At 35.9% G+C, this 23,266-nt stretch overlaps 1 protein-coding gene across 6 annotated transcripts in view; it reads left to right on the forward strand.

The window, feature by feature from the left end:
* The window catches only part of LOC135216728 (uncharacterized), a 481,792-nt gene that overhangs the window by 43,271 nt on the left and 415,255 nt on the right, over positions 1-23,266 (forward strand). For all 6 annotated transcript variants that reach the window (XM_064252201.1, XM_064252232.1, XM_064252208.1 and 3 more), the window contains exons 2-4: positions 1,571-1,641; positions 1,833-1,963; positions 19,534-19,599. In XM_064252201.1, coding sequence (XP_064108271.1) covers positions 1,614-1,641; positions 1,833-1,963; positions 19,534-19,599 — 225 coding nt within the window. In that variant the 5' untranslated portion in view covers positions 1,571-1,613. The remainder of the gene's footprint in view (positions 1-1,570; positions 1,642-1,832; positions 1,964-19,533; positions 19,600-23,266) is intronic.

The raw sequence follows: 23,266 nt of genomic DNA on the forward strand, positions 1-23,266 counted from the left end.
TCCGCATTGAAACAGTTCAATATTACTGATAGATTAACTCATATATCTCGATTTGTCAAAAGAGAATTTCTTGGCTCGTAAGTACCTTCTGAAATGGGGAAAATCTTTGATGTCACTTAAGGAATGACGTCACTAATTTCATTCGAGAAAATTCAATAATCATATCTTTCATTTTAAGAGACTTTAATTGTCTGAAATCGTGTAATAATAAATATTATTTATGATTGTAATACCACTTTCTCTCTATTTATTGTTTTGAAAGAAATTGTTAAGAAAATAGAAGAGTCTCGTCGCTCAGACGTTTCAGGTCAGATACCCTTTTTGGTCATTTAAGCTTCCATAGAAAAGAGAGTTTTATTCATAGACAGATACTCGTGCTGTAGAGAGATGCTCTCTCTCTCCATGCGAGAAAATTTTAATTTGATTTTTCCAGTGGAATCTGAACATATAGTGTCTGGTGTAATGGCGCCATTTTGGAATAATATAGTGAAATTTGGAGGAATATAGTGAAATTTGGAGGCTGCAGCAGAAATATAATTGGTATACCAATGTAAAGTGTTATAGAAGTTTTAGGTGCACTTAAACTTAAACAAGTACTTAAAATGCTAATAATACTTAGGTTATTCCAGGTGAAGTGTTTTTTCCATTATTTCACTTCTTTATGTTGGTGATTTTTTTTATTAAAGTGTGTGTGTTTTATATATACTCTCTGTAATTAATGTCTTCTTAGTGTTTTTTACAATTTTGCTATTTTCCACATTTTTCTGTTTTGCATTCACAATTTATTTGATTAACTTAAGTGTTTTCGTTAATTAAGCATTACATATTTAATTGAATTTAACACTTGTGAATTAATTTGCATTTACTTAGAATTCTTTTCAAATTTTAATTGCTGTTTATCATTTATGAATTAATTTCCATTAATTTAGAATTCTCTTCAAATTTTTATTGTTACTTAACAGTTTGAATTTTACTTGAATAATTTAATTTCATGGTTTTTGTGATAATTAATTTTGATTTAATTTTGCTTAATAATTAATTCAAGAATTAATTAATCTTTGTATTGTTTTTAAGTAATAGTAAAGTTCCCTGAGATTATGAATTGTACTACTTATAAATTTTGAGATTAATAATATATTCTTTTGTATTTAAAATTCCTGCACCTGCTCCTTCTTACATGTGGAAGAAAATGAGCAATTTTTCTGACTTAATATTTGTGAGTAAAAAAGCTCTGTGTAAAAGCGACAAAACTTTATAAATATGAAGGTTTTGTATGTGGCCATGTTTTCCCTTGAAGCAGTTATTATTAAAAAAGAAATTTCAATTCCATCTATGTCAGATTGTCCAGGGTCAGAGGTGGGTATGAATAATAATCAACAATAATTTCAATTAGTTATTGTATCCTTCATCATTTGTGGCCGCAAAACTATTAAAACACAATGGATGCATTGCCTTTAACTCATCAGGAGTAAATGAAATAGTGAACTTGATGGCAGTCGAAAGATGATAAGTTTCAAATTTGTAATTTATCATAAATCCATACTCTAATCTTTGTTCTTCTTCTTTCCAGCACAATCTTTTCATTGAAAATCACACCGACTTCTGCTAGGACAATGAATGATCGAATTTTGCTACTGATTGGTAAGTAATAAGTTTTTATCCCGTCCAGGAAGAAAGTACAGCAGGTTTTATGCTTGCTGTTTCATAAAATGTAAAAAAAAACTCGATTATACTATCCTGTTGAGGATAATCATATTTTAGATTACACAAATAAGGCATATTTCGAAATATTATTGCTCTCTTCTGACCACTATATCTCTTACCCTTAACAGGATTCATCATCATCCAAAATTTTGCAACAACTGTAGATTTACAAGAGACTTTGGAAGATAAACCTTGGATCAATATAAGGAAGTTTCTTATAAATATTACCCATGATTATCTCAGTGCTAATGAATTGCAGGTACGTACTTGACTCAAGGTAAGGTAGATAAACAAAATAATAATATTTGTATGTTGTTATCCTAATTCAAACATAAACAATTTGTTTTACTTATTGTTCATATTTCATCCGGATTGAAAATATGCATTGCACCAACTACAGTTCTATTTACTACCCAGGGTAACACTGAAGAATAAACATTGCCTTCTCTTCTCTTATTGCCTTAAGAATGGACGTTGTAAATATTCAGATATAGCTGTTACTATTTATTCTTACATTATTTTGTGATATATTTTTTTCTCTTTTTACTGTTGGTGTGATTTTTCCTCTGTGTCCTTTTACTGCCAGTTTCCATTCCTATGGCTGATGACTGCCTTTTTAATAAAATTTTCAGCCCAAGAATCTTTCGTTCTATATATACTTTGTTGTATTTCCCGTGGTGGTGTTAATTGTGCTTGTATCTTTTAATGAAATCTTAAAAGATACATTTTTTTTTTTACCATGGCATCAGATTCTTGGTTTTTTTTTTTTTTTTACATTATGCTATTTATTCTTGCACTTAGCTTTTTTTTCATATTTTTAGACTTCTCATACCTTTGTTTGCAAGTGTGAGGGAATTGACTCGGAATTGAATGTAACATAATGCAACCAATCCCTTCACCCGCTCTCCAGATGGGATTTCTATGTATGTCTGTAATTTCTATTTCTCATTACTTGAGAATCAAGGAATGGCGATCAGTCTGTTCATCACTAGAAAACAGTGCTCCAAACAAGAAGAAAAGAATAAAAACACCTAGAAATACTAGCTTACTGAAACATAATTCGGGTTTTTATACCTGGCCAAGGTTTGGTTCCCAGCACCAGCATTAATACTGATGAATAGTGAGTGTGCTGTTAAGGTGAGCTAACCTCAGAACCTCTCCAATAAGTACTTGACCGAGGAACATTGCCGTCTCTGCTCCTGCATTTTCCTTTCACAGTATCAGTTAGGGTATACGTATCTGTTTCTTATAAGATAACTAGCTTCTGTATATACCTGGCGTTGGTCAGGATAAAAGGGGGCATGCTGTCCGTGATGACAACCCCTACAGGCGGATTATGCAATCACTTTCAGAATATGTTATCACTCAGGATCCTGTCAAGCCAAAGGAGTTGTGAAAAATCCGAAGAGTTTGATGTCAACTCCGAAAGACCATACCAACCACGTCACTGAGGCGCTTAGAAGTTATCTTGTGTCACCCAAATATTTACTTGAAATAATGACTTGGTTGAGTTGTGCAACTGATATTCCTCAGTTGTGAATTTCAGCCTTATTTCTCTCACGCGGACCCATAGGTAAAGGTGACAAATGCTCTAATCACCCATTAGAAAATGTGTGATAGATAGATAAATAAGTTTATTGACTATAGCGTTCTAGAAAATATATCATTTGCAGGAGTAAAATGAACACATGACCCTCCTGAACCTTTGGTGCAACAAGCAGAGAGAAGAGCCCCATTAACTGTCCTTGTTTTCAGTCTGTTTCTTTGTTTAGTTTTAAAGAGGTTAACTTTACTGAACACTCATTCGCATTCAGCATTAGAGTGCGGCAAGCAAAGAGCAGTTAGAGCAAAATTGGCTAGGTCTGAAAAACCTATCATATTCTTCTTAATGGGCACATTATGATCTTTAAGTTGGTTTTTTCAGTCATTCCTTTCATACAAAAATAACCTTGCCAGTGGCAGCCTCCTCTCAAACACTTTCTGGGTGTCATCAGCATTGTTATGACGTCGGTAAAGTTTCCCAAAAACTTACTCTCCACTTGATAATGAAATCTAACATAAAAAAATCTTAACCACCCACAACAAGATGTTTTAACAGAACCAATAATCGGTTTGATTCCATTCCACACTTATTACCTGAAAGCTTACATTCCTGCAATTTTCTTGGAAAGGGGCCTTTTTATGTGATTTCCAACCTCTATGGGAACATTCGGTAACGGACGGCTGGTAGCCTTTAGTTCCTTTCTTTAAAAAATTGACTGTAGGCAATTTATGGAGTTCAGGGCGGGAAAAATATCTTTTAAGAGATTCAGTTTAAGTGTTCTGTTACATTTTAAATGTAATATTATGCTTCTGAAAGAAATCCAGCAAGAGTTTTAAATCTTCAGCTTCTAGCTATTTTGTGATTTTGTTTAAATGTACTACAACTGAGGTTTTCTGAAAGAACTTTGCCAAATCGAAGCCTACTCAGTTAGTACATTTTTGAAATATGAGGAATGTTTCTCCCCTTTTGCATGAGTTTTAATTACTGTTAACTCTGCTATTCCCATAGCTTAGCCTTTCCACAAAGGCTTAATATATTTAGCAATTTTCATATACGGAAACATTTATGAATTTGCATTTAACATGGATAGAAAATAGGAAGGGAGGCTGTTTTCCACTTGGGGGACTGGTAGAATAGACGGTTTAATTTATTGAGAATAGGGCACTCAAAAAGATATAAGGAATTTTTATATGCATAAAATTCCAAGAACAGTTCGGAGTAGATTCTAAAAATTATTATAACATTTAATAGTGGGGAGATCAAAGGGACTTTCGCCCCCTTGGTTAAGTAATAGGCAACTTACAGACCTTACAGACCTTCTTACATCTTGTTCGGGTTGCCCCAGGTCCCTCAGTGGTGAGGCAACCTCTAAGTGTCTACCAGCCAGAGGTTGCTAGTACATCTTCCGGTATATTTTTGCATTCTTCCAATTTCATTGGATCGGTCTGGGATGCAGTTTTTAGATATTTTGGTCGAGCTTATTTCTTTAAAACACATCTACGCTCACTTCCTGATTATAATTCCTCCAGATGAGCTGGCAACGCACTTCTGAATAGAACGCTGCATTATCGATGCTGGTGCGTAGTGGATTAATTGTCCTGTGTGCTTTCCTTATTTTTCCACTTGGTTTTATATTTTTTTGGGCACTAATTAATCTTACCTTCTGCTTGCTCTTTCTGATATTTTTAGATTCCATGAATATTTTCTTGCTATTCCTTCTATCTTGTTTCCAATGCCTTGAATTATCATGTTTAAGCGTTCTCTTTCTCCTTTCCCAGACTATATATTTTAAAGAATTGTAGTCTTTCCCAGTAGGTCTTAGGTCCTTAACTTTGTCTTCTTCTTCTATTCTAGCTGTTAAAGGACCTTTGTACTACTTCCTCTTATTTTGTGGCAAGTATTCCTTTTGATAAGTTGTTGGGTACCATATCAGTATTGCAATATTCAAGTGGACTTAACGAACATATGTTTTTATAAAAGCAAATAGATCAATGGTGTTCAGCTTTTCTTGGTTTTCTTGAAAGTTTGCCGCGTAACAACATTTCCCATTTTTTGCTTTAACATTTTGCCAACAGAGTTGCTTATTTTTCTGATCATTGCATAACATGTTCCTATTCATCATCACATCCTAAGGTCCTTTAAACTGCCTTCCTTATTTTGATGATGGTTCTCATTATTAGGTTCCCTTAATATGCCATATAGCTTTCTTTTCCTCTGTCTCCATTAATTTATTTGATTCCAAAATTTATATCAGAAGGTTAAATACCATCCTATTTACCTCTGCCCAATCAATATACTTTGTTTAAGGTCCTCTTTGTAGAGCGTTCCTAATCTTTCATCACAAGTAATTTCTCTACTTATTCTTGGTGTCATCTGCGGAAACTTACTTCACTTAATCCGAAATTCCTTAAACATTATTGTCTATGTCTTTTTCAATCATAATTAACAAACAGTATTGCAAGCTAAACAACCGTTTGCTTGGGCACACCGTTTCCGGATCATTACCGCTTTGGTCGGCTTGCAATCCGATTTCTCGTCGTTTGGCAATAACTAATCTGTTTTCTGTTTGTGTAAAAATTTCTTTTAACCATCTTCCCTACTTTATCCTCCACGGATATTGTGTTTTCTAAATTTTCTTCGCCTAAATCTATTTATGGTCTTACCTTTTATCCAAAAAGCTTTTGCAAAGTCTAAAATTAAACCACCTCTGGTTTTCATTTTCCGGCTTTTCAATATTTTTGAATATGTTTTTTCACGGGCGTGGACTTAACAAAGGTTTGGGGTTTTTTTGTGGGGGGGGGGTACTTTTTTTCCGGGTTTACGAAACCATGTTGTCCTTTATTAAACAAATTATTTTTTATTAAAATGTTTTCATAATATTTTTCCTTCATTTACCCTTTCATTACATATTTCATTATATGGTGATGTTTAGAACTCACAAGGGCCTATAATTACTTGCCTCTAGTCTTTGATTTCCACTTTTGAAAAGTAGGGGCGGGTAATATACGCTAAATTTGTGCCTCATCAATATATTCTTGCCTGTATCATACAACTTTTTGTCCTTAATAATCATTGCAAGTGGCTTTGGAGGATAGAATGAACTTATCTTTCTTTAACGTAAAATAGCAGGAATTCCATTCAGGCCCTGCCAGCAGCTCCGCATTTTTAATTTCATTAATAGCCTGCACAATATCGAGGCTTTCATTAATATCTATGTCAGTCTAAATTATTCACCTATTTTCATGCCCTTAACCTTCTATAAATTCATTTATCTTTCATTTATCTATTCTAGGGGGTGAATTCCTTCTCTTATATCGTTCTGCCCAGTATGTTTGCAAACATTTCCTTTTTTTCATTCGTTAATCTGCCCCTTCAATTCTCAAGGGAGGGGCCTATTTCTTTTATTCTTTCTTTTAATTTCAATCTTTTCTTTCTTGCATATGAGTATAATAGTTTGGGGTTTTTTCTTTTGGCTTTTTGATATTTAATTTAGGGTTTTTCTTCCAAGGTCCCGTTTTTTTCATTTTCTTTTTGAATTGTTATAATCTTTTTTTCTGCAATTTTCTAATCTTACTTTTTAGTTCTTTATAAAACTTTTCCATGCATTTTTTTTCTTTTGCAAAACGACCTTTTTTCCACTTTCTGATTTTTTCTGGAAACAAGATTCTTCTGTCTCTTGGTATGCATGAATGATTGTTTTAACTTTTCTTTCTTCGGTATACTATTTTTCCACTTTATTATCTCCAATATTTTGTTTAATATTAATATCTCCGTAATTTACCCTTTAATTATTTGTCATTCACTTTACGAAATGTGTTATCCCAATCTTTGTTTAATTCTTCATTAAATTTCTGACCATTTTATTTATTTTTTACTGTTTAGAAAGTTGTATTTTGCCATAATCCTTCCCACTTTTTTCATTTGTTCTTGCTTATCTCTATTTTTCACTTTTGCTTTGGAATATATGTGAACTGTTAATTCTCAAATGGACTTATTTTGGGTCTGGGAAATACTCGCAATTTAATTAAAACTAATTATTTCTTTAACATAATTCATTCCTGCGTTCACAAATACATAGGTCTTAAAAGTATTTTTCCGCTTTCCTTGTTTGGTGGCAGGTGATTTATTTGTCTTGAATGGTTGTCTTCCTAGTTTAGCATATTCTAATAGGCTTTTCAAACATTGGCCTCTTGATCTTTCCTTGCACTACTAATTACTCTCTTTTTATATGATATAATATGTTATAAGTACAACCACAAATCTCCTATTCGTTCTTTTCCATTCTACGAAAAGGAAAGGTTGAAGTCACCGCAGATAGGAGAATAGTCCAATAGTCCCTTGTGATTTCTTACATATATCATTCCAATTTTTTCAATTATTAAGTTCAATACTCTTTAGTATTAGGAGGTCCTAAATTATATTACTATGTTCCATTGCAAATTATTTCAGATCTCAAATTCTAACCGCGGCTAATTAGTTCACATTTACTGAGGTTACTTATTATTTTCTTCATATATTTTTCCCTTGTTTTTTGTCTTTCCCAAAAATATATTGCGGTTCCCCCCTTGATTTCCTATTTTTTCTATCTTGACTTCATTAAGTTTGGAACCCTTTTATTTGATCATCATTCCGAGTCTCTTTGGGTAATACCAGGGTTTCACTTAATATTCATTTAATGTCTAATTTTTCTTTTGTCATTTTGGTTGTCGTTCTTTAAGTACTTCTAATTTTTCTTTTTGAGTTAACCTCGTGAACTAACCTTGGCCGCATTCATTCAAACTATGATGTTTTGCGTTGTTTTTTTCCTCCTTCATTTAATTAATACTGATAGTAATAAGGATTTTTCCCAACTGTCTCTTTTCCTGTTCTTGGTTAATGGTTAGTTTCTTTTTTTTCAAATTTCCAGAAAATTCTGAACATTAAAAAATCCAACTTTTCCATAATTTTATTGATCTTCCTTCATTCAATAATTATTTCATTTTGTGGTTCTGAATCTGCAATTTTCTCCGTTTCTGCAATATCCTCTTGCATAATTAAATACAGTTTTATTATAGTATCTCTTGAAGTAGAATTTCGGAGAGCGTGATGCTTTGAAATTTCTTTTATGCTTTGACACCTCTGCATATTTCTCATTGGTTGGTTTGCTTTTCTCTTTTACCTGATTATTCTTGATTTTCTCCTCTTTATTTGTTTCTTTCCTTATTTTGGTATTTTATTACTGGTTGGATTGGTTATTTATTTGATTATGATTCATGGCTTACAGGGTGCTATTCATTTTGCATTTTTTTGTCGAAACTTACATCCTTTTTCCTTTCTTTTAGGGTTTTTACATTTTTATTTTTGGATGCATGATCTCTGCAATCATCCCCATACCCATCTAAGTTATGCAACACATTTACCATATATTTCATTAGTTTTGACATATCTTAGGAATGTTTGTAGTAACATCTTTTGTTCTCCAAATCTGCAATTCCCTCTTTTCAAAAAGGTTGTGCAGATTTTTGGTCTTTCTTGTCTCTTTTTTCCTCTTTTCCCGTCATTGTTATAGATTCTGGGTAGAGCCTCTTCGGGAATTTGGCTTTTTCTGTTTGTCCCATAATCGTAATTTTATTCCTTCGTAGGTTATGCTGCCTTTATTGCCTTCATATGTAGTATCAAATTGGGGGGGGGAGTATCCCTCTGCATCCCATACTTTTATTCTTGTTCTTTGTTTTTCCTTATTTTTTTATTTTTTTCTGTCATTTCAGTTTTTGTTTTACTTCTCTTTCCGTTTTCCGCTTCTTCCTTCTTTTCTTCTTCTTCTTCCTCTTCCTCTTCCTTTCTTCATCCTTCAACTATTTTGTTACAATTCAATCTTTGAAGTTTAAATAACACTTGTCTAGTCCATGATAGACATGTTGAACAAAAAATTCTTGCTATCTTTTTCTGCAAATCTTTGTATTGAACCTCAGGCACACTGTGGATGGGCCCGGTTCGGAATGTTTGCATGGCAGGCACATTTTTCTGATTAGGTTTTATTGTGGATTTGACTATTGCTATAACCAAAACCTTACCACAGTTTGCATGCTTTTGGCATTGCTTTTTCCTAATGCATGCAATTAGTATATTTCAAAACAAGATTTCACCTTATTTCATTTTGTTTCTTTTGTCCGGAAGATATGTTTGGTTTATGTATATTTTTGTTTCTTTAATGAGGTCTCTTGACCACTTTGGGATTTTTATTTTGGCAAACTTCTTCAAATTTATTTTCAAGATGTTTTCATTAAGATTTTGTTTCCAGTTTTGAAAGGATTATATCCTTCTAAATATATCTATGAATGCTTTTGTTATTTTTTTCTTTGGTTAGGACTGTTGCTGCATTTTCATTAGATGAGGAAATTGCCAGTTATCCCTTCCCTGGCTACCTCATCGTATTGCGAATCTGCTAAGACACGCCAAAATTACGCGTCAAGAAGGGTATTAAGGTTAGGCTAAGTACCTATAATAAATTTTTTTAACGCAATTTTTTCTGGTGATTAAAGCCCTAAACGGGGGATGTGGGGAGGCGGAGGCCCCCTTGGATAAGTAATAGGCCACTTCAGGTGATTACGCTTATGGTAACAAGTATTTAAGGTTAGACCTAGTGGCCCTTGTTGGGTGTTGGTTATAAAGGGATTTCCCTCACTAATTTATAATAGGATCAGATTGCTTGGGTCGCTCTTTGAAAATTATTCTTAACCCGCTTAAAATCTGGATTATTTTTTTCCCCACACTTTTAAAATATTGTCCCGTTTTGGAGGAAATCAAAAGTAAATGGAGGGGAGGGGTAACTAATGTTTTTGTTCCCACAGCCTTTTTGAAATTACTGTATGGTTTAACAGGCTCCAGTCAAAAGCAGGGGAAACAACAAGTATGCCAGCAATGCTATAGGAAAGAGTGGGGAAGCTGAATCTAGCTTTATTCAAGCCATGATTACAAGATGTTCTTTAATGATCCTCTGAAAGCCAAGTTGCCGGGTTTGTAAATGTAATAAATACTCGTGATCCTTGGGAAAAGACATGACAGGGCCAATTCTTTAGTTGACAGCTTAAATGTAGCTACCCTAGGAGTTAAACAGTTTATGCAGGGATTAAAAAAACCCCCTCCATTTACAGGAAAAGGAAAGTCCTTCAACAGCAGGAGTTTTTGTTCAGAGGTGTAGAAAGTTTCCTTGTAGTTGGGCCATTGCCCGCAGACATAAAGAGGTATAAGATTTTTCATGATGTGTCCTGTTCAAAGTTAAAACTGCCTCGTCCTGTGCCCAAAAGATGCTTTCTCATCAGAATTCAGAGAAAGAATCCCTTCCTTATTATTCCCTCCCCTTTTTTGGGGCGGGGTCCCCCCCTGGGAAAAAAAAAAAAAAAAGCTTTTTTTTTTTTCCCCCCCCTCCCCTGAATTTTTTGGGTTACCCCGCCCAGATGACCACTCACTACTTCCAAAAGCTGGATGATGCAATGGTGAGAATGTTTCCCCATATTGTTGCAATACGAACTGAAACATCTCGTTTGGTGAAGTCACCACTGATAAGTCCTGGGGAGAAGTGTCCCAAAAAGACTCTAGTTTTTCCAGACCTAGCCAATTTTGCTCTAACTGCTTCTTTGCTTGCCGCACTCTAATGCTGAAATGCGAACGAGCGTTCAGCAGTAAAGTTAAACCCTCTTTAAAACTTAAACAAAGAAACAGACTTGAAAAAACAAAGGACCAGTTAATGGGGCTCTTCTCTTGCTAGTTTGCCATCAAAGGTTCAGGAGGGAGTCATGTGTTTCATTTTATTCCTTCTGCAAATGATATGTTTTACAGAATTAAATAATCATGCACAGTTATTCCAGAACACATTCAGAGAACATGAAATTTGATTTGGAAGAAGGAATTCTTTTAAAAGATATTCTTTGCAATTATTAATTGTTAAATTAATTTCTTTATCAGATTGGGATTTAAGGTATCAAGTAGCCAGTCAATCATATTTATTTAAATTTTAAAATTTACTTTTACTCAGTGATGCCTACTTTTGATTTTTCGTATGTTTTGTGGTGTTTAAACAGCTAGTGTACGAGTTGAGGCCTTATTCAACCTCCACATATATTCGTTGTTAATTCGTTATCAGTTTAGTTTTAACATTAATTGGTGGAAAGAAGTGGACGTTTCTAAAATTAATGACTACAAAGAAAATCATACATTATATTCATTATTTTTGGTTCAAAATTATAAAAATTGTTTAAAATATAAAAAACACTGTTAAAGATAATAATTACGATAAAATCTACAATCTTGTTCGATATTTTTACTGAAAAAACCCATAATTTTTTGGACGAGCCAGTAACGATAAATTCCGATCCGATGAGTGTGGCAACACTTCAGACAGATGTCACGTGACCTCACGGTCAGTCCTGGACTCTGGAACATGGACAGTTGACTCGGTGGTCTTGGTGAGAGACGGAGGTAACTGCGACTGTTTTTTTCGCGTTTTTAAAATTTTAAAGTGACGTAGCTTTTGGGCACTAATAAGCATTTTCCTCAACTTAATGACTTGTTATCCAAAGGAATTCTATACACTTATTGTCTCCATAACTCTAGGGGGGACTACTTTTTTTTAAAACCCTTTTTTTTTTTTAAAAGCCCGTGCGTTCCCCTTTCCTTATGGAGTTAAGCCTTAATTAACATTTAACAATTAAGGGCTTGTCCATTCAGAAAAAGATTACAGGTCTTATAACACCAATAATCTTTCTAGTCTTTTCCAATTTCTTTTTCTAACAAGAGGTTTTACCATTGTAAAAGCGCATAGTTTTTAAATTTGCATATAACAGGGCACAGCAATCTTTGTCCACCTTTTAATGACACTTCAAAATCTTTTCTAAAAACACACAGGTTTACCAAATTCAAAAAATAACATCTTTATACTTAATTCAAAAGACTGTCAATACCGCAAAAATCTACATTATCAACAATTATGGGTACATTATTTACTTCTTGCTCGGATCAAAAAATGTTTTTCCAACTGAAGATTTTACTTCATGCCTACCAATTTTGTTTCGACCCCAACAATGCTACTATTCATCTTTAATCACTTACAACGGGGCAATTGTTTTATTCTGGAGTTCCATATTTAACATTTAACAAATGGTAAAACCCGCAAAATATCCAATGGCTTCTTTTTATTAATCCCTTGGCTGAAAATTGGACAGGAAATTACAGTTTTTTCACCTCTGGGTAGACAAAAATTTTTTAAAAAACATTTTCCACCTATACACGAGACAGTTAGCTGGCAATTCGCAAGTTCCAAGTTCAAATTTTATTATTTCTTATTTATTTAATAACATTCACAAGTAATTTATTTACCATTCAGTACTCAAATAAAAAATAAAAAATTCCTTCTTTACGATAAATAAAAAAATTTCATACTCTTTCCACAAGCATTTTAGGCTTATTATCCCCCTTGGCTGAATAATACTGCTACTAAAAATTTCCAATCAACTAACTTGAGGGCATTAACAAAATCGCGGGTTAGGCAAAAACTACGTGCAGAATTAACTTTGTTTTGCCTAGGCTTTTATGTACTTTCATCTTCACCTATGCCTACGTCAACTGAATGCGGAAATTTCCGAACTTTACCATCTTTGCATGCAACAGCAAACTGGCCCCCATCTATTTAACATTTTCTTTCCACTGGAAAATTCTTAAACCGCTTGGCATCTATTTAGCTAAGTGGTCTTACTGTCATTAACATCGGTAACATTTCATTTCACTGACAATTTTCTTTACCAACTAGGCCTACTTTACATTTAGGTTTTGTACATTCTTAAAATTATTACGTGCATTTGCAGCTTTAGAAACATTAATATTTCGTTGCACTGACCTCGGCCGATTACCTGCAAAACGTACACATTGACAAATTTGACATTCGTACACAAGTTACTGGTGTTCACATCGACAGAACGACTGCCACTGGCATACATAGATGCGTTCTTTTCGTTCACTTCAGCCTCCTCAGCTATTTGCAAAGCCGTGGCAAATAATAAGGCTAACCCATCACTTTCTTCAAGCAGTTTATTTGCAATGCATTTTGAATGGCCACCAGCAATCAACTGATTTACAAGCATTTGATCCAAAGCCGTAGCGAATTCACAAAAACGAGATGCGTGCTTCAGTCGAACTGAAAATGACTGCAGATATTCGACAATCATCATCTTACCTTAATACCTGACGAAACTTCGTACGTTATACTCGTGGATTTTTACTACCACAATAATGTTTACGAAGTAAAGCTGTAACTTCATCAAAAGATTTACTTACTGGCGTAGCTGGCGATACTAAATCCTTCAGTACTTGATACTGTTTTGGCTGCAAACCACAAATCAAAAAATGAAATTTCTTGTCATCTGGACTGGTACAGACTTCTTGGTGAAATAGCACTGAAGCCGTTACAAGTAGCTGGTCCACCCTTTCTCATCTTCCTTAAAAGTTGGTATAGGCAGCGCAGATGCCATCCTTGCCCAGATTCATGCATTAAACTCGTCGCCAGGAAATTTGTTGCAGTGTATTAGGGGGCAACTCCATTTAGTAAGGGCAAAAGTAAAAGTATAAGCAGCGATTAATGCAAACCAAGCTGCAACTTGAGTTCCTTTTTTTGAATTAGTATATAGTTACAAGGCGTCCTAGGTCGCTCTAGAAAGGTGAGGCGCGATTTTTAAATGGTTATTAAAGTACAGCTTAATATACTACATAAAGTGTATTCCTTTCTTTCTACATTTTGGTAAAGAACTTATGTTGTTCTGTTTAACAAGGTCAAGTAAAGCGCCTCGGTGGCGTGGTTGGTATGGTGTTAGCGTCGATACCTCGGTGGTCGCGGGTTCGATTCTCGACCATTCCATTGAGGAGTAAGAGATGTGTATTTCTGGTGATAGAAGTTCACTCTCGACGTGGTTCGGAAGTCAAGTAAAGCCGTTGGTTCCGTTGCTGAATAACAACTGGTTCCATGCAACGAGGTAAAGATGGGTAGTCCAATTCAACCTAACATACTATATTAGGTGTGGTTTTTCTTACGACAATAAAGGGCACATCATTTATTTTTCTTAACAAAGGATACAAATTTTAGCATCTGACATAATTGGCTTCAGCATGGTCTTTCATAACTGTACTTGCCGAATACCGATCCGTCAGATGGGTAGTGTGACCCGAGATAAAGGTAATTATTAAAATGATCGAAAACTGTAACTTCAATACACTATTGATCATTTATCATTAACACTGCCATTTACCACAAAGAATTTTGTCTTTCCTAGATTAATCTTCATACCGTATTCATCACAATACTGTACAATTTACAATTTTTTAATCAATTTCCCTCTTGACGTTGATACATTAATCTTCATACCGTATTCATCACAATACTGTACAATTTACAATTTTTTACTCATTATCCCTCATGACGTTGATAGTGAAAGAGTATCATCCATTTAACATTAAAATGTGAAACCAGAGAAATCCATCTGGGTGGCTGTGAGGTTGGCCGACATGGGCTAACCTAGTTTAGTCTAAACAGTGTGAACAAAGCGTAAGTTAACTCTCACTTGCCGTAGGAGAAATATCTTCATTAGTGATACTGTCTTATCATACGCTACTAATGGTTTGATGTATTCAGTTAGCATAACTCAGGCTTTCCCATCTTCGTTTATTCGGGGTGAGAACAATACGACGACGTGTTCAGCATGTCCTTTATTTTTGCTGGCGGGAATTCATCCAGCGTGGGTAAAGTTCATAACATTACAAAACAGAATCATTCCTTTTTTTATACGTAGGCTCAACAAAATTCACTGTTACAGAAGCGTGAAAATACACGAATAAAAACATCACATTCATGAGCAACAATTGAATACTGAAACAAAACAGCTCTTAAAGAACTTCACGCCTACCATGGCATGGAACCACATAAAGGAAGCTCACTGCTGATATGTAACACCTCTTCCCCCTTATAAAAATAAAAGAACAGATACAGTATATGATAATTACAAATTCAAGCTTCTCTCTCACTTCACTCTCGGCATTCTCAACTGTAGAGTGCTGTGAATCTGCATCGAGTTTTGGATACTGGTTCGCAACTGGTCAATGTGTCTTTTGTGAACTGAACCTCTACTTCAAATTGAAGGTTACCTACTCTTTTCTTAACTGCACCAGGTACACGTTATCGTTGTACATACGTACCATGACAGTGTCATTTTCCTTGAACTGCCTCTCTAGCCCTATGTCTTCCATCTGTTTTTATCCTCTGTTATTTTGTTCAGCCTGAAAGTTAGGGACCATTAAATCTAACTTGGTTTTCACTCCTTCCCATTAGTAATACAAAAAAAAAAAAAAAAAAAAAAAAGATGGGGACAGCCCTGTTGTTGCATGTTCCATTGCTCTGTATTGTTATAAGAATTTGCTAATGTGGGTGCCTACTGTATTTTGTGTAGCAGCTCTGCATTTCATGTTATTTCTGAAGGTTTGCACAATCCTTTCAGCTTCTCCATTAGAAGAAGGACGGTATGGAGATGTAGTGTGTGAGGTGCCATTTGACTTTAGGAAGCTATTAGATTCATCTGAGCAAAATGTAGTCCCGTTGTCAGTGAAAATCCTTTCAGGCAAGTCAGGCCATTTACTGTAAGCATCTACAACTACAGCTATAAGATAGTAATGTCCTAAAAATGGACCTGCGAAGTCTAAGTGGAGACGTTGCCATGCCTTTTGAGGATACTCCTATGAATGCAAACGAATCGGTTAAGGATTGTTCTGAAATGCATTACATCCTGGACAGTTCTTTACAAATTCTTCAATATCTCTGTCAATATTAGGCCACCATACAAATGACCTGGAAATAGCTTTGGACTACAATACCTAAGTGGTCGGCATGAATTTCTTGTAAGACTTTAGTTTGAAGTGCTTTAGGAATGACCACTCTTGCACCCCTCATGATACATCCACTTTCGGTAAAACATTCTGACCAAACTGAGAAAAAGCTTTTAAATTCCTCTTGCTTTGCTATAATATTGTGACCTGAATTAAGATCTTGTAACACTCTGGATAGAATTGGGTTTTGCTTTGTTTTCTGAGCAATTTCCTTGGTAATAATGGGAATTGACAAATTTTCAATCATCAAAACATGAGATTCATAGCTACTTGGAAGTCTGGACAAAGCATCAGCATTGCCTATGTTTGTTGTGGGATGATACTGTAAATCATATGAGTAGGCTGCCAATATCACTGCCCATCTTTGCAATCTTGCTGCTACTATTGTAGGAAAACCACTTTTGGAACCAAGAATAGCCAATAATGGCTTGATGTCAGTTACTAAGGTAAATTTCTGTCTGCATATAAGTAAATGTGGAATTTTTGTACACCAAAAATGAGAGCTAGTCCCTTCTTTTTTATTTGGCTCTAATTCTTTTCAGCTTTATTTAAGGTACGTGATGCAAATGCAATGGGTCTTTCAACTCCATCTGGCATGACATGAACTAACACTGCGCTAATACCTACTGATGAGGCATTGCAAATTAACTATGTATTGGCAAGTCTGGGTGAAAATGTGTTAGGAATCTTGGTGAGAGTAATTCAAGCTTAATACTCTCAAATGCATGTTGACATTCACATGACCAAACCCATTCTGCACCTTTCTTGAGTAGATCCAATAGTAGCGATGCTGGGGTAGCAAGATTTGGAATGAACTTGCCATAAAATGTAACAAATCCTAAGAAAGCCTGTAATTCTTCTACATTACTGGGAACTTTGACATTTTTCACCGCTTTCAATTTATCATCGGTTTTGTGAATACCGTTGGCGTCAATCTTGAATCCAAGATATTCCACTGTCTTGACCATGAAGCTGCATTTATCTTTTCTGAGTGTTAAACCATGATATTTCATTTTCTTTAAGACTGTTTCTAATTTACCTAGTAGGTCTTTTTCATCTTTGCCAGCACATAGAATATCTACAAATACAAAACAATTGTTAATATTGTTGAAAATTTTATCCATAATTTGTTGCCATAAGGCAGGACTACTGGCAATACTGAAAGGGAGACGTTTTGGCCTATATAGCCCTAATGGTGTGTTCAGTGTACAAATGTGTTGTGAGTTTTCATCCATTTCAAGTTGTTGGAAAGCCTGTTTTAAATCTATCTTTGCAAAAACAGTGCAACCACTCATGGCTGCAAACATGTCAGCAGGTATTGGCAAGGGATGCTGGGCCACCTGCAACTGTGGGCTGACCATTACCTTGTAGTCACTACAAATTCTGATACTGTTATCTTCTTTGACTATTGGCACCAATGGGGTAGCCCAGTCGGAATATGTGACCTTTTCCCAAATTCCACTCTCCTCAAGCCTACGAATCTCCTGTTCAACCAATGGTTTTAAGGCAAAAGTATTTGTCTTGGAGCAAAGAATCTTGGTGTGGCATCAGTTTTTAAAATTAATGATGCTTTAACATTCTTAACTTTTCCTAAGTCTTCTTCAAAGACATCCTTGTATTTGGCTAGCAAGTTCTGTAATGTGCGATTTTAACTACTGACTTCATTGACTTGAAAAAATTTGCAGAACTCTGGAATGAGTATATCGATCCAGTCAGCACCTAATAATGGTTTCCTCCCCTGTCAACTACTGTCAAAGGAAGTTTCTCATATTTTATACCTTGGTATGTTACATCTACAGTAGTGGAACCCTTTACATTAACATCTCTCTGATTGCAGTCATTTATAATGTGGTTACTGAACTGTATGGTTAGGTTAGGTATGTGGAAAGAAGTGTCTCTGGAATGACTAATATCAGCTCCTGAATTGACCTGCATGGAAATCTCAGTCCCATTTATGGAAACATTAACATGCATGTGTTTACTTTTGTTGGACTTGCTAATGGAATTCAAATTGAAAACAAAATCTTCACTGTTATCCTCTTGAGACTGTGATATCTCATGCATGTGATGGATTGCCTTTTGTGAGTGTGATTCTGATTGACACATATTTGAAAAATGACCAAACTTAGAACACTTCATACATTGTTTTCTTGTAGCAGGACTTTTGTAATAATCTGCCTGCATATGTCCAGTTCCTCCACATCTTTGACATTTCCTAATAGGCCTATGCTTAAGTGCAATTTGGAGACGATTACGACCAAAATGTGTATAATTACAATCAAATAAGCACTGTGGAGTTTCAGTTGTGATGGCAGTAAGGATAAAACCACCAATTACAAGGTAAAAATGAATTCAGTTCAAACCATGACCCTTGGGAATGAAAAGTTTCATACTTTCACTAATATAGGCAACAAAATGTTGTTTTATTGTGCTGATTACAACTGCAATCTTGAGGGAGATCAATAAACGTTACATATATACGCTAACATTGTTCAAATGAGTGCTGAGAAGGCTGGGAAAGATGGTGGATTGTCCGTGGTTAGAACGGCCAACCACGTGATTGCCGCCATATTGGATTTCAAAACTGCCTTGAAAACATATTTTAGGAAGAGCTCACATGCCTATTTTAGTTCGTATGGGGCTTTCATATATCACATTATGTTAACGAAACTTCATTCTTTTGAATGGTGTGCATAAAGTTGTAATTGTATTTTTGTTTCTCCAATTTAATTTATATCGAGTGAATAAGGCCTGGCCACGCGATGACGATGGATCGACTGCGGTTGTTTACCCCTATTTGAGATCATTCTAAAGAACTGAGGGTCTTAGTGTAGCCTTTAACTGGTAAGGTTTAATTTTTACAGTACCTGACAAAATTTATCATCTGATGTTTGTGGAAGGCTAGGTATGAAAACTGTGACTTTTTTCCACGGAAATGGTGGGATTGCTGCTGCATGTTTTTAGATCCTTTGCTTTACCATTAATGGAATATTGTTCCCCTGCCTGAAGTCAGCATCTTTCCAATATTTTAATCTATAAAGTTAAATTGTTCTCCTGGGTGGTATTATTTTTACCTAAAAATGTAAATTGATAATTTTGCCAGTACTGGAAAATATCCAGTGTAGCCATATTCTCTGAAGCTACATTTCAGCAAGAACTTTTGCTATTCTCTTCAGCATTTTGTCTTTAGATCTAATGTGTAACTAGTTTTGTGGGGTAACATCATTTGCATCCTAAAAAGATGCACTTGGTCACACAGATTAGTCAGAGAGCCCATTCATTCACCTTCTGTGTACATTGTACTATTGATGCTGATGCTTGTAAGTCGGAAAGGTTATAATAAGAATTTAAAGGTCCTAGTTTTCTGATACATGCTTTTCTTACAGCGTGAGCTAAGGGATAGATGCACTACAGATTCAAAAGAAGTTGATGGAACCACGTTACTGAATGAGGTGGGTGCTGTACGTTCGTTTTAGTACCTGTAACTGTTATCATTGAGTTCAGTATATTTTTGTTTTTTTTATTTCAGTGTCTTACATAGCAGTAAAATTCCTACCACTGCAGACCAAAATTCAGATTTTGCAGTGGTGCTGCCATGACTTGTGTGGGTGACAGAGACCTGCCCAATTTCAGAACCGCCAGGTACAACACAAGATCTCCAATTCATTTCTGCCAGCTCCCAACCAACATCTGTGGTTTTGGTGCAGACTTTTTCATCAATTTTGGACAGTTTATTCCTACCTTTTGGTTAAGTATTCAGTTTTGTGTAGCCTTGTTTATATTTTTTGTCATCATTATGTCTGATTCTAGTTCCTCTGGGATTCGGTTCTGTGCCGAAGGGTGTAGGACTTGATTATGACTCGCATGACTCACATTCTAAATGATTCTAGTTCCTCTGGGATTCGGTTCTGTGCCGAAGGGTGTAGGACTTGATTATGACTCACATGACTCGCATTCTAAATGGGTGAAATGTAATAGAGTGCTTACGTGTCCTGAATGTTATGGGTGGGACAATCAGCAATGGAAGGTATTCAAATCTCATTCTGAAAAGCAAGACAGATGGGATGAGGAAGGAGGTCCTTAGAGCTGAAAATAGAGCTAGTTTGGAAGGTATTCCTTTGCCTTCAGTGACTGAGGATAGCGCTATTCTTTCTCCTCCTTTTCATGGTGTCTCTCATGCTGAGTCCTCCAACTCCTTTACCAGCTTCCCATGCTGCTAATCTCGACACCTTTGCCAACCTCAAATCTAGATTTGATAAGAAATTTGAATTTTTTGCAAGTACCGTAATGGAGGCAGGTATTTCATTGAAGTCTTTTATTGAGAAGTCTTCAAATGTGACTGCCAGTGTTGTGCATAGTGGCAGTGCAATGCATCCTGAAGAGGTGGCTGTCCATCTGACCAGTCCTCCTAGACAAAGATCACTATCCCACACCACCCATAGGATAGAAGACATACTGGAGGTCCAAGGGAGGCTGGTGGAACTTTCGACACATTTGGATGGTTCTTCTCTAAACAGGAATTGGTGATGGCGTTATTCCTCTGCCTCTCAACCTCTGAAGAGGCATTCCACTGTTGCCAACAGTTCTCCACCACGTGTCAAGAGGAATTGGGATTTGGGACATATTCCTCAACCCTCCTGCAGTTATGTTGTTTCCCCTTCTAATGTCCCTACAACTCATCATCACCGATTGCCCAGGGGCAGCACAGATTCTCTCGATTAGTGACAGGTGTTGGCACCTAGACGTTTGGACTCCTCTCATAAGCAGTCTGTGGCTGTTGAGTGCCAGTCTCCTCCCAAACACTCGTTGCCAGCTGAGGCACCACATCCCCTTGCGTCAGCATGCTCAGCGCTTTCCATGCCTCCCTCGATGCCATTTGCCATTTGCCATTTGGAGGACCTTATGGGTTTTCTCAAGCTGAAAACTACTATTGCCAAGAGTGGCGATCACTTTTTGTCTCCCATAGATTCAGATGACGAAGATAAAGACCATAACAATGCTCCTTCAGCTTATTCTAGTCTTCTACATTTTTTTTTTCTTTTGGCAAACTTACAGATTTCTTCAAGCCAGCCCCTTCGAGTTCACCTACTTTCACTTTCCTCATGAGGAAGTGCCCTAATGATTCTTGTCTTCCAAAGTTAGTTCACTTCTCTTCTTTGAAGAGATATCTGCTAGAAGTAGAGTTATAAGGATTAGGATGTCTCAAAAACTTATTATTCCATCCAAGGAGACATCACGTGCTCACTTATCTCTAGGAGCAGGTTTTACACTTCATTTACAGTGTTTTAATGACTGTTTAGTTTTCTTTAGAGATCATGATTTAGCCAAAGGGATGGCTTGTTTTGATATGATATCTTGTAAAGATGTTCTATTTCATTTAATCTTTTGAATTTGTCTTTACAGTTGTGTGTATTCACGAGGGTGTTTTGTTTTTTAAACAGTGAGGGGACTGTATTTTGGAGAGATAATTGGTGTGACTAATTACTGATTAAGACATTTAAATACCGGTGGGTTATCTGAGTTAGTTGTCTGTGAGACTTGAACTATTATCATTACATTGATGATCCTGTAAGAACTTGAGTTATTCAACTAGTACTTTACTTTGAATAAAACATTATAATTTTTGTAACTCCGACTCTAATTTAATGACCTGATGGAATGGAGAGAGAGAGAGAGAGAGAGAGAGAGAGAGAGAGAGAGAGAGAGAGAAGAGACTGAGGGTTACCAGTTCGCTTAACGCTATGGCTAAAACGCATACCAAATATTAAAGCTAGGTGGGGGGCGGCGATGCCCTTCACTGGTAATAGTTAGTGGGCAGCGGTGTTCGAACGAAAAAGCCTTTTGTGGGATTAGAAGTATGATTTTGAGAATGCGTTGTATTTCAGTTAATAACTTGTGGGGGTTAAGGTGTGTCCATCTGTTAGTGGTAGTACTGAGCAAAGACAATTGAACTAGTCATCAATTTTGCCCAGAGCGAGCGGCCTTGAGGGAGTTAGACTCAGTCTGGCTTGTATGTGTGAAATCATCGAGTGCGTTCCCGAGACGTCTGTGCGTGTGTATTTGCGTGTTACTGCGCATTCGGTTTTGCGTTCGGGTTTTCTCTCATTATGAAGGGGTGGGTGTTAGAAAGTGTTTTTTTTTTTTTTAGTTGAAGGGAGGGGGGGGGGGGGGGCGTTTAATCATTTTGTGAGTTGTGGGATTGGTTTAGGATACCACATTTTTTTTCCCATAGTGGCAGAAAGTAACATGTTTAGAAGAGACGCATTCTTCTTTGTGTTAATATATGTGTGTATGAATAGTTTTCATACATGCAAAAATGTGCTTGAATTGCGTTTTTGCTTGGAGACAAAGAGTGCTCACTCATTCTTGCGCACTCAGTGTAATTTCTGCTAACCGGCCCAGAGGGGTATTGCAAGGGGAGGGTAGTAGTGGTCTCCCTTGGGCGATACTCAAACACTGTTCAGAGGGGGTGTTCTAACGCTCAGAGGAGGGTGAAACTTTTTTTTTTTTTTTTTTTTTTTTTTTAGTGGGGGTGAACTCCTTTTTTTTTCTTTGTGACGGGGTATTGGGGGAAGAATCTGCCCTTGAATAATGAATTTCCAATGCCACAGGACATCAGCTGATAACGATTGGTTGATGATGTGAGATGCCCGTAGGGTTTTTTTTAAGAAAGAGATTTTCTTTCTCTTGAGTGAAGAGAAAAGGAAATGAAATGCATATGGGATGTGGTGTAAGTTTTCCTTATGCTTTGGTAGGCACAATTATAATGGGGCCACAGAGCTTATTTTTTTTAATAGAGATTTGATTGGTGTTGGAGAGATTACTTTAAAATGTTGCTGAGTGATGATGATTGATGATGATACCCAAGAGTGGTAATGGGGTTGTATGTGCCTGGTGGTGGGTGGGTGCCTCGTGTTTTATTATACTGGGGGAATTGCAATATTAGACATATTTTAAGAGAGATTTGGGATATTTCATGGGAGATTATTTTATAATTATTACAGGTAATTATATTATGGAGAATTATTACAATGAATTATTGGAGAAGTTTTGTGGTTAATTATTTATTGAGTTCTTATGACTTTAGAGAATATGTCAGTAGTTCATGGGTGATGAATC

Source organism: Macrobrachium nipponense, chromosome 19, assembly GCF_015104395.2.
Source record: "Macrobrachium nipponense isolate FS-2020 chromosome 19, ASM1510439v2, whole genome shotgun sequence".
Taxonomy (NCBI): domain Eukaryota; kingdom Metazoa; phylum Arthropoda; class Malacostraca; order Decapoda; family Palaemonidae; genus Macrobrachium; species Macrobrachium nipponense.